The 12,674-nt window shown below is 27.0% G+C and overlaps 1 protein-coding gene across 1 annotated transcript; it reads right to left on the bottom strand.

The window, feature by feature from the left end:
• Positions 1-1,999: 1,999 nt before the first annotated feature.
• LOC145829277 (mevalonate kinase-like) lies at positions 2,000-3,604 on the bottom strand. Its single transcript, XM_082937028.1, has 2 exons — positions 2,839-3,604; positions 2,000-2,549 (listed from the first exon to the last, which is right to left on the bottom strand). Exons 1-2 carry the CDS (start codon positions 3,476-3,478, stop codon positions 2,233-2,235), a joined length of 957 nt encoding a protein of 318 aa, XP_082793154.1. The 5' UTR covers positions 3,479-3,604; the 3' UTR covers positions 2,000-2,232.
• Positions 3,605-12,674: the final 9,070 nt, after the last annotated feature.

Raw genomic sequence — 12,674 nt, 5'->3', positions numbered from 1 at the left:
TATATGTATTAATAAAAAAAAAACCGACCATGGTAGGGCAAAGTTTTTTATCAGCGGGACGGATCAGGAATAAATTAGTCCTTGGCGGGCCGTATCAAGTATACGGACCCGGTCGGATAATCTCTTTTTAGATCCGGATCTTAGTTGGAAATTGTTATTCGGATCCGGCCGGATACTAATTTTATGGATCCAATTAAACACTACTTCGAATTTATTTAATGAATTTATTTTAAAATAGTTGTCAATTACTTGTTGGGAAAAAAAAAGTTACTTTACTTAACATTGATATAAACAACTCATTATTTATTCAGGTAAAAATGACATTTTTGACTAGACCATTGTTTATGAATGCTATTGACATAGTATATTTGTAAAAAATAAGATTTAAAACAAAACAATTTGCTTAGGGTAATTTGACAAAAGAATATTCCAACTGAGTTTATATAAAAAAAATATTAGGACAAATTTGTGTTTTTATTACTAAACATAAACTAAAAAATAAATTTAACATGTTTTAAAAGTAGCTCTTACGTTTTGTTTAAAAAACATGATACATAGCTTTATACAGATTTTGTAATATTGACCTTGGGGGGTCGGACTCCATAGAAATTTAAAAAACGTTTGGGGGGCCGGTTACTTAACTCTGTTGGCCGTACGTTGCCAACCCTAGGTTAGGGCCTAGGGGTAACAGTGATAATAAAAAAAAAAATTTAAAAATAAAAATGACAAAAAAAGTTACCGACCAACGGTAAGGGGATTTTAAAAATAAATGAAAGTGCGTGGGGTGATTTTTTTTAAACTCATATTTTTCTTTAGATCAAGTAAAAAATATAAAATAATATTATTAAATTAATTTTTTACCTAAGTTCTGAGAATTGAAGGTTCTTATTTAACTTTAATAGTTGGACGACTTATTTTTATAAGTCGTGATCATTAGTAACATTTTTGATGCCAGTCATAAAAAGAAGCTTAAAAGTAAGGAATTTGAATTCGATTATACTATAATAGCTATTGTTAAATTTAGCATATTAGAAGTTCTAATTTCTTAATTAAAAATAATTCAAAAGTAAATTTTAGTTATTATCAGAACTATAATAATTATTGATGCAGAAGAAAAATTACAAAAAAAAATTGACTGTATCCTGGACTGATTTGAGAATTTTATATAAATCCTGTCCAGAAATATTTTATTTATGCTGGATATGAAAAAATATCATTACACTAATATTCAAAAATAATATAATATTTTCATTATAATGTTAACTTGATAGAACTTTATTAACATTTCTTAATCACAGATATTATGTTTACTCTAATAAATAAAGTTCGTTTTTGACAAACTAAATCTTGCATACTTTTTGAAGTCAAGGATTTACATATCAGTCCAAAAAGGTAAGAGAATCATGTGTATTTTGTAAAAACTGCGATTTTTAAGAATAGAAAGTAGCATTAAATATATGGTATTGTAACTTAAAATTTAATGTGCATAAAAAAAGTGAATATATATTTTTCTAGTTTTTGGAAAAGCGATTACTATAAAACAATAAAGGTTTAAGATAACTTTAATCTAATTTAGCGATATCAAGTAATATAAGAATGCTTTTAAGTCAGTAAAAAAGGTTGTTAATTTTAATAGTATTTTTACAACTAAATATTTTTTATAAAACTAGAGAAGTATTAAATTCTATCAAAAAAATTGTAATGATCAACAAATAAGCTAATTATGTTCACTAACAAAAATTTTTATGGTTTTTGAAATCATATAGAAAAATTTAAAAAATTAATTTCCTACATAAAATAAAGCACAATAATCTTTACAACTCTAAGTCTACAATAAGTACATAGTACTATATATCTGACTAACTTAAAATGTGTGTGTATTAAAAAAAGTTTATAAGTGTTTGTCACAAATTTGATAAAGCGATTATTTTAAACAATCAAGGTAGATTATTACAATTTAATTTGATTTTTCTTTTTGTGAGGAAAAACTACCCTAAAATAAAAAAGTTTTCTCCTTTTTACAAAAACTTAAGTTTTCTGTAAATATTACGAATGAAACATTTAATTTACATCTAAACATTTACATTAAATTTTTATCGATGATATTGTTGTGACCAGCTAATTATTTTTAAGTAACAGATAAGTTTACACTTCTTAAAGTCATATAAAAAAGTTTTTAAAATAAATTTCCTAGAAAAAAAAAGCACAGTAAAAACTTTACCAATTCCAAGCTTATACTTCTTGGTAGTCTTCAATTTTAACTCCCTGACAACCGAATTTCACATTGAAATGTTCCACTTCACCGTCCAGCGTCAAATCGCGCTTCAGCCGGTCAACTTTGTCCTCGCTCGCCCCATTGAGCATGATGATGCAGCAGCCTCCGCCACCAGCTCCCGTGATTTTGCAGGGCAGCTCTAGGTTGGAAGAAGTTTGGTAAATTTTAGTTAAAACTTGGTGGCCAGTTCCAAGGCAGTTGAGCAGATGGTTGTTCATTTGCATCAGGTCCTTGATTTTAGTGAGGTGTTGGGTTTTGGTTGTTTCGTCTGATCCTGAACAAATTGTAAGTAAATATGTGCTTTGGTCTTAAGTGAAGTCAAAAGTTTTATTGTTTATAGCCATTCTTTATTTAAAAAATTGTGTCAAAAATTATTCAGTTTCTGCTAAGTCATTTTTAGTCTAAAAACAAAATACCAAAACTTTTTATCTAACAATAAAGGTTAACATATATAAGCTAATATAAAAAGTAGATGTTGTTGGTATCTAAAAACATGTTAAATTATAGTACAACCTAAAATAAGTAAAATTATATATTTCAACTAAACATAATAACAAGCTAACCTTCAAGAGAAAATTGGATAAAGCATTCTTCCGCCATGTTGGATATCTGATCCATTGAGTGTAAAACTGGCTCAATTACTTCAATGTATTGCTCATAATTTTTTTTAACCTTTTCCACAATTTTTTTTGTGTCCCTAGAAACGCAGCTGTTAACAACAAGCAGATTGAGTTGTGGTGGTTTTGATAAAAAGTTGTAGCTCCCACTTTTGTAAATAAGAACACCTCCAAATGTTGAAACAGTATTGTCTACTCCGGACGGACTGCCATGGTTGAGCTTCTCCAACTCATAAGCAAGATCATTTATAGTTTTCAAACTATCTGTATCGAAATTTTTCGATGGATCTAAGTAAAAAGCGCTAAAAAGAGTTAAAAAAGCAGCTGATGAAGCAACAGAGTAGGCGGCAGAGGAACCCAGACCGCAGCCTGTTGGCAGCTCAGAAGAAACTTTAACTTCAATCGAGTCGAATTCCTCTTTACAGTGGTCAACAGATTTGCAGTAAGCAAACAATAAGAGAACTACTGCTTTTTGGTGGAAATTGTCAGCTGAAGGCAAGTTGTGGTGAACAAATTTTGTAATGACATCAGATGAGTCTTTGTGGTTATCTGATATATTTGTGCGCAGATTGGATATACTTTTCATTGTGAATAATAATGAGGTAGTTTTATCAAAAATTACTAAAAATTCTTTTTTATCATCAGTGTAGCCACAAGTTTCAACTGTTATTCTTGAATCAATGGCTCCTGCTATAGCTTTTTTCTTGTAAACTACAGAATGATCACCAAAAAAAATTATTTTACCAGGAGCACTGCACCTCACTGTTTTCTTCCTCATATTAGTTCTAATTAATTAAAGTTGAGGAAAAAATTGTTTAACTTTATTTTTAGACTAAAAATTTTTTTAAGAAATTACAACAGCTACACTAGATACAGAAATGATCACAAATAATAAAACTACTTTTTGTAATATATGTTTTATTTATCTAGATTAATAAAAATTCACCTATTTAAAAAAACTAATATTCCATGATTTTATAAACATTTCATTTTAATTTAAAAAGCAATTACATTTTAACACTTTAAATGTTATTGCTATTGTCTTTACAAATAAGTAAACGTCAGGATTGCCACAGATATAAAGAGAAAAATTTCCTGACTTTTTAATAAAACTTTCCTGACTTTTCTAAATCAAACTCTTAATTTACATAATCAAACACTTGAAACTGTATATATTATAAAAATGTATTATTTTTTTAGAGGTTAAAACAGCAGTTTATTTGCTGAATTCAATCATCTAACTATTATTACATTATTTGATTCATCTGTGTATGATTGATGTATTTGCAATAAACAACTCTATCAGCAAAATACTTGTATTTTTTAACTTATAAACACATGAAATATTTCCTTTTATCTTTTAGTACACAACTTTTAACAAAAAAATCTCTATTCTTACTTATTTTTAAAACTTAAGTTATTCTAAATAAAATTATATAAAAGTATACTTAACCATTGCATATACCTCTTTTATGACTTATTTTTGAAATTTAAAAAACTTTGAAAAATTATATAGAGATGAAGTATACTCATAAACTTGATACATAAAATACTAAACTTAGTACTTAATTATACAGAATTTAATTATTTAATTATACAAAAAATATTTTAATTCTAAAATTCTGAAAAATAAACTTTTGTGTTTATATCACAGTTTCATTATGGAAGTTTCCTTGCCACAGATAATCAATACTAAAACGCATACAAAAACTGCTTGTTCAAGTAGGATAATTGTTCAATATGTTAATAGAAAAATTTTGCAGTTTTATAATGGATATTTTATCAATTTTTACCAGATGAAGGCATTGAAAATTAAGTTATTTTGTAAATTTATAGGAAAACTTTGCAATTTTAGTCTGAATTTAAAGGATTTCTTATTAACTTTTTACCATTTGAAGGCTTTAGAAAACAAAGAATTTTGTAAATTTGAACTACAAAAACTGATAGTTTAATAAAATTTTGTCAAATTTCCTTACTTTTTTTCAAAATCCCCATTTTTCCTGACTTTAGTCATTTTTTAAAGTTTTTCCTGAGTTTCCTGACCTTGTGGCATCCCTTAAAAGTATATATATTTTTTATTTTATTTAGATGTGTTGTTTAAAATTTAAAACTAATAGTTTTACTTCTATTGATATACATAATGCCTGTAAAGTTTGTCATAAAAATTTTGAAACTACAAATGTGGATTCTATCTATTGTGATAAATGTATGAGATGGATGCATTTAAACTGTTGTTGAATATCTTAGCATGAGTTTAGTTTTTATGTTAATATTAAGATCCTTTTTATTGTATTGACTGTGTAAAAGAACTAGGATTAAATACTGTTGGGAGTAATGATTTTTGCAGATCTAATTAAAAAATAATCTTATCTAGATGACTGTTTGTTTTGTGAAGGATGCTTCAAGTGGATACATTTAAAATGTACCACAGTATCTATTAAAAGGTTTGAAATATTGTGCAAAAACGATTTACCCTTTTTTTTGTGAAACTTGTGAATTAAGAATGCCTGTTGATAAAAATGTTTATATTTGTTTAGTGTGTAAAAAAATGTAAAAAATAATTGTGTATATTGTGAAATGTACGGCCAATGGCCACATTTTAAATGTAGTAAAACTTTTAGTTCCCAATTTGTTTCTTTTAGTAAATCTAATGAAACTTTTTTGTTTAAACTGTTTAGTACAGGTTATACCTTTTAGTTTAATTAGTAATATAGAATTTGAAAACCTTTACTTATAAACGTAAAATACCCTTGTAGAGTATGTGGTAATGCATGTATAAATTCTCAAAATAGGATTAAGTGTGATTTGTGTATGCATGGACTCATTTAATATGTTCAACTTTAACTCTTAAACAATTTAAAGTCATGTAAACAATTAGGATGAAACTTTTTTGTATAAAACTTGTTATAGTAGTGTTTTTCCATTTTGTAAAATTAATAACACCAAACTACTTCTGTTAAATTATTGTCTCACTAATGAAAATAATATTTTAAAAATTGATACAGAGCCTACTACTGCTTGTTCACAGTACACCTCTGCAGACACCCTAAAAACATAATTTTGAATAATGAACTTGGCTTTTCACATGTAAATATAAGAAGCTCAACAAAAAACATATCCCTTTTAAAAGAATTAAGGATTTCCTACAGATATTTACCTGACATAATAGGTGTCTTTGAGACCAATTTAAATAATAACAATACTCTTGATTTGATATTGTTGAACAAATACACATTGAACTACACAAATTCTTTTTTTAAAGTAGGAAGAGTTGAAATATATATTAACAACTCTATAATATATACATTAAGAAGTGATCTCATTTTCCATAGTGCTAATTAAGAATCAATTTGGGTAGAATTATCAGTGGGAGTAAATAGTAAAAATTTTTAATAGGGTTAATTTATTGCCATCCAGGGACCTCAATTACAGAATTTACCCAATAGTTTTCAGAATTTTTATCAAACATTATACTACAAAATCAAGATACTTGCATATTTAGGGATGTAAGCATAAATTTACTCAAAAAGATAAGGAAAAATCAATTAAAAACTATCATGATGAAATTTGTAGCTTTGGTCTTACTTAAGTGATTAATGTTCCGACCAGAGTTACTAACCTGAAAGAAACATTGATTGATCAATTTTATTACTTCAACCCGCAAAAAAACTCTTAACTCAAATGTACTTTTATTAGATATTTCTGATCATTTCCTACTCTATGTAAACATAAAATATTGTAACTAAAATAAGACTAACATAAGCTCTAAAATTCAGTCTTACCAAGACTTTTCTAAAATTAACACTCAAAAACTAATGATTTATACTTCTACAACTTTCAATAAGCTTCAAATATGTAAAATTATTAATTCTAAAGACTTTATACATTCAAAGTTCGACTGCTTGATAGATAAATTTAAAGAAATAAGTGGTAAAATTATTCCTATGAAAAAATATTCAAAATCTAAATTAAAATTTAAGTCAAAACCCTGGATTACCAAAGGTAGTCTTGAATCTATTAGGCACAAAAACAACCTTTACAAAATACTTTGCAAAAGTAACTTTATTTACATAAACCGAGTAAAAGAACATAAAGTTTACAGTAACAAATTAACAAAAAAAAATAAAAAATAAAAATAAAGGATTTTGAAAAAAAACTTCAAAATTGTAATAAAAATTCAGCAGAGACTTGGATGGTAATTAATGATATTTTAAACAGTCAGAAAAAACATAGACTTGATATAAATGAAAAATATTTTGTTAATCCAGATGAAATTGTAAACAATTTGAACCTATGTTTTTCCAATGTTGGAAAACTAACTTATCCAAAACAGGAATTTCATCTAAACTCCTCTACTAATAACCCAAAAAAACAATATAACAGTTTTGTCTGGTTTGATGTACATGAAAATGAAATAACTAGAATCATAAAAAGTTTAAGTTTAGATAAAGCTAGTGGTGTAGATAGTATTTGTATTAGAATCTTAAAGAAAATAAACTATTATATAGCTCCAGTTATCAGAGAACTAACTAATCAGGGTAGCTGTCAAATTTGCACAAGCGTTCACTTTTGCAAAGAGACATTTTTTTTAACTTTAATTATTATTATTTTTTTTACTATCTTTCTTACCTCTAACCCTTACCCTTTATTGGTATTTTTTTTTCTTTTTTATTAACTTATTATTAGTTGTTTATTTTTCTTTTATTAGTTATTTTTTCATTTTTATTTTTACTATCACTATTACCCCTTACCCGAGGTCAGTAACATTTTTTTTTACTCTTGTGCAAAATTGTAACTTGTGCAAAATTGTCTTTGTGCAATTTTGTCTTTCTGCAATTCGACCCGTTCCCAACTAAAGCATTTCAGGAAGGTAATTGCCCAAACTGTTTAAAATTAGAAGCTAAAGTTATACGTATATCTAAAGCAGATTCAAAAACACTTCCAGGAAAGTATTAACCAATTTCACTTTTGTCAAATATTAACAAAGTTATAGAAAAAGCCATTTATATTTGTTTATACAAACTTTTTACTAAGTTAAATATTTTGAATTCTTCTCAGTTTGGATTCAGGGAGGGAAACTCTACTTTCTTAGCTCTGTCAGAGTTTGTGGAAAGTACATTGTCCTGCTTTGATAAGGAAAATACAGTTTGTGATGTTTTATTAGATCTGAGAAAGGCCTTTGACTGTGTTGATAAAAAGATTTTGTTAGACAAATTAAAAAATATTTGAATAAATAGAAAAATGCATAAGTTATTAAAATCCTATTTAATTGAAAAAAAACAATTTGTTAATTTTGGAGGGTATGAATCAGACTCGGAGGGTATAGAAGTAGGAGTGCCACAGCAGTCAGTATTGAGACCACTATTTTTTGGTATATATAAATGATCTACAAAACAACACCAGTTGAAAAGTATTACATTTTGCACACGATACATTATATACAACATTTAAAAAAGGCAAGTACAACACAGACACTGCAAACCTAAATTATTTATTGGATAATGTATCAAAATGCTTAAAGGATAATAGGCTTAAACTAAGTATTGATAAAACAAGATGCATGTTATTACGTTAAATTAAAATAGATTATTGGTATACATAATTTTATATATTAATATAGATAACTCATTTATAAAGAAGGTAAATACTAAACAGTTACAAGTACTTGGGTATTACAACAGATAGTAATCTAAACTGGACTGAAAATATAAAGAGTTTAAAAACTAAATTAGTAAAATATATCGCTATTCTGTATAAAAAAAGATATTTTTCAAATAAAAAATCTTTATACTATATCTTCAATTCCCCTTTAATGAGCCACGTAAGGTATGGTTTGCTATGCTGGGGTAGGGCCAATAACGTAAAATTAATGAGATTAACAGACTTATAAAAAGAGCAATAAGATGCATTCATTTTAAAAATTGGAAAGAAAATGGTAGCAAAATAAAAACAACAAAGAAAAAACTAAATATTTAAAATACGTTCAAATATGACTAAGGAATTTTTAAGCACAAATTCAAAACAGATGTACAACCAGTTAATTTTAAGCCTTACTTTACAAACATTAATACAATACATAATCATCTGAGATTTTCAGAAACAAACTATGTTTTACCTAGAGTAAACAGTCTTTATGGTCTTAAACCAAAATCCTATCTTGGTTGTAAACTATGGGAAGAATTTCCTAGAAACTTAAAAGATCAGAGCTATCTTGGAGCATTTCAATTTTAACTGAGAGATAATTTACTTTAAAGACAATCAGAAAAATATCATGCTTAATCTTTACATAACATTAGTTTAAATATCTTTGTTATTGGTGTTTTTGGGCTGATTGCTGTTGGTCTCATAAACTGGGTGTAAATAGAACTGGATTGGTTGAAGTTGGTTTTATTATTATTATTATTTTTTTACTGTTTCTTGTATCTAAAATTTAATAATGTTGTTTCATCCTCATTGACAGTGTGATTAAACAAGTAGGTGTATTTTTTTTATTATTATTTGTTTTACTAGATCTTAAGTGTTAAATCTGTATCAGAAGATAGAGATCCTAAATTTAGGTATATAAACTTTATATTTTTGAGTAATTTTAGTTGTTTAATTTTATTTGTTAAAAATTTAGTTTTATGTTAACTCTATTTAACTAACTTATAATTATTTTATTATAAGTTAGTAATAATAATCCTTGAAAAGACGTTAAAACGTATCCGTGGTGTCAACTACTTGATAACTGAAAGGTATTTTTGTACACCAAGTCATTGCACCAAAATTTTTGAGCGCTTTGTTTGTTCTTCAATAAACTATTGTATTGTATTATTATTAATTTAGTTTTTCAGAGTATTTATTAAGTCTTATTGTTTTTATTTTCTAAGTTTAGCTGTTCAGTAGTAGCAGTGATTTTATTTTATGTAATTTAAGCAAATTTAATCAATTACTAGTGCTAGATTTTATTGATTAAAACTGGTTTTTTTACAAATCAATAAAACAGTTGAACAAATATTTAACAATTTCAAACTTTTACCTTCCTACATGCATATATACTAAAAAATTATAGACACTGTTTTAAAAAACATGGTGCTTATACAGTACTATGATCATACTAAATTGGTTATGGTCGGTTTTAGGGGCGCGTATTTTACTTATTAAATTCATCTTTTTCAAAGGTACTTTTTGACATTATATTCAATTTTTTATATTAGCAGGGCTACGCCCTGCTAATATTTACATTTATTATCATAGTTGCTACAGTACTAAACTATATTTACTTTGGGCACATGTCAAAATTGCATTACGACAAAATTGCACGAAGACAAATTTGCACGAGATGACAAAATTTTACATTCAAAATTTTTCACCAAGGGTCAATTTTGAACGAAGATACTTTTGCTCACAGACAAATTTGCACGAGAGGACAAAATTTCAGGATAGGACAAAATTGCACAAAGACAATTTTGCATCAAAGGTCAATTTTGAACAAAGATACTTTTTCACCGAAATTTCCGCGGTGGGAAAAAGTTTCAAGAAGACATTTTGTAACCAAAATGTATGTTTTGATGTTTTTAAATGACCGCCAAGCAAGGGGCGACCCTTGGTGAAAAATTTTGAATGTAAAATTTTGTCATCTCGTGCAAATTTGTCTTCGTGCAATTTTGTCGTAATGCAATTTTGACATGTGCCCAAAGTAAATATAGTTTAGTACTGTAGCAACTATGATAATAAATGTAAATATTAGCAGGGCGTAGCCCTGCTAATATAAAAAATTGAATATAATGTCAAAAAGTACCTTTGAAAAAGATGAATTTAATAAGTAAAATACGCGCCCCTAAAACCGACCATAACCAAATATTTTATGTATAGTGACATTACCAATTCTCCCTCTTATTTAGTTTTGAGTCATTTGTTGCATTTTTTGTGGTTGCTCATGTTGGTTGATGGTCAATATTGGCTGTAATGGGTTAAAAAAGGGTGTTTACCATTAATTTTTTTTTTTTTTTCAAATGGATATATAATTACCTTAAAGTTTTTTTTTTCATACTAGCTCAAAGTATTAGTTATAATAATGGTGCGCAGCTTGATGACCGAAAGATTTTTCTCCACACCAATCAATTAACCTTAGTTGTGAGTGACACTTTTCTTCTAAATAAAACTTATGTTTTAGTCGTGGACAAGATGTTAAAAGGTATCAGTGGTGTGCGACCCGATAACCAAAAGGTTCTTTGTGCACCAGGTCCTAGGACCAAATATTTTGAGTGTCCGTTTTTAATCGTTCAATAAACTATAATTATGCACTGTAAATTACAACTGTTAACTTAAAATTTTATAAGTAGTAGCACCAAACTTTTTACTTACTATTTTCTTTAAAATGGGTAAGCACCTTTACAAAAATACTACTTTTTAAGGGTAGCTTAAAAAACCTGCAAACCTGCAACCGCTGAGTCAGCAAAAATTTAAAAGATGTTTTAAATTATACTTTTATCCCTAACCCATCTTATCCAAACATACAAAAAACATATCAAAAAAAAAAAGTTTATAGCTTAAATAAAATATTATAAAACAAAAATTAATAAATAAAAAGTTGACTCAGCAAATATGCAACCTATTTGCTAATTTTTCAAGCTACCCTCTGAAAGTTTTCAAAAACTACTATCTACTACAACAATGACATACTAAACGATTTAACGATTTTTTATGCTTAGTATATTTTGAGTTTATAACTTAAATTGAAACAAAATAATTGTTATGTAATTTTTACGATGTTCAAAGTCAAGCTTATATTTTACTTGCTTTTGCTATAGAAAAGTTAAATTCAAAACCAATAAGGTAAAAATTTTTAATTTAACACTTGAAATAAAATACAAAAAATTTTAGTTTTTTTTTTATGGTGTCTGAGTTTTCAACTTAAAAAAAAATATATATCTAAGATGATTACGATGATTTTAGTCAAACTAGTTATCTACTAAATGTTTTAGTACCCAAGTTTAGTAGAAAAAAGTATTATTTTAAATTTCAAAAAAGTGCTTAGTTTTACATAAGTTATCATTTTATTTCATACCAAAAACCAAGTGCAATAATTAACCCTTAAGAAGATTATTTTTTTACAAAAAAAAAGAGCATCATTTCTAAATTCAATTGTCAATGTGGGTAGCGTTAAAGTATTCTAAATAATTTTGCACCTTGTTAGTTAAACTCCTAGAAGTTTTAACTAATGATTTATCAGTAAGTGTCGAAAATCTTTTTAAATTGGGTTAAGTTACGAATAAAAGAAAAAAATACTTTTATTCGTTTGGCCAACACTTAAATGACAGCCACAAGTAAGTCAGATACTTGAAGAATTTAAACTTAAACTCTTTTTGGCTAAACAGTCTTAAAGTTTTGTTAACAGTTTGGTTTGAGAATAACTTAGTTGGGTCATTTTTTTTCGACTATACATACAAACAGTTGCAAAAGTACAAGGGTCCTTATGCCTGCTAAAAAAGACAAAAATAACGTTTTCTCACAATTAGGCGTGTCTGATATGACGAAAATTGTCGTATACAGACTTGAAATCTGTCGTGCAGTCTAGAGCTTAAGATGTTAAAAAAAATTTTAAAGTTATGTTTACTGCATCGTAAATTAAGTTTAGTATATTTATTTTACTTTTTAACAAGCTCAAGTAGAATTTTTGTTTGTTGTCCTACTATACTTATCTAGATATCTTGTTCATTTGTCCCTTCATGTAGTTTAACTAAAGTATAATATTTGTTTTCACTGATGTTAAAACGTTGTTTTGTCTATAAACAAAAAAA

This window comes from Thalia democratica, chromosome 2 (assembly GCF_965202585.1).
Source record: "Thalia democratica chromosome 2, ktThaDemo2.hap1.1, whole genome shotgun sequence".
NCBI classification, from domain to species: Eukaryota; Metazoa; Chordata; class Thaliacea; order Salpida; family Salpidae; genus Thalia; species Thalia democratica.
This window is presented reverse-complemented; position numbering and strand designations above follow the sequence as displayed.

Coding starts and splice junctions, on each gene's coding strand:
- LOC145829277 (XM_082937028.1), bottom strand. CDS start 3,478: ATGAAAAGTATATCCAATCTGCGCACAAATATATCAGATAACCACAAA. Junction 2,550..2,838: donor TATCCAATTTTCTCTTGAAG/GTTAGCTTGTTA, acceptor CAATTTGTTCAG/GATCAGACGAAACAACCAAA.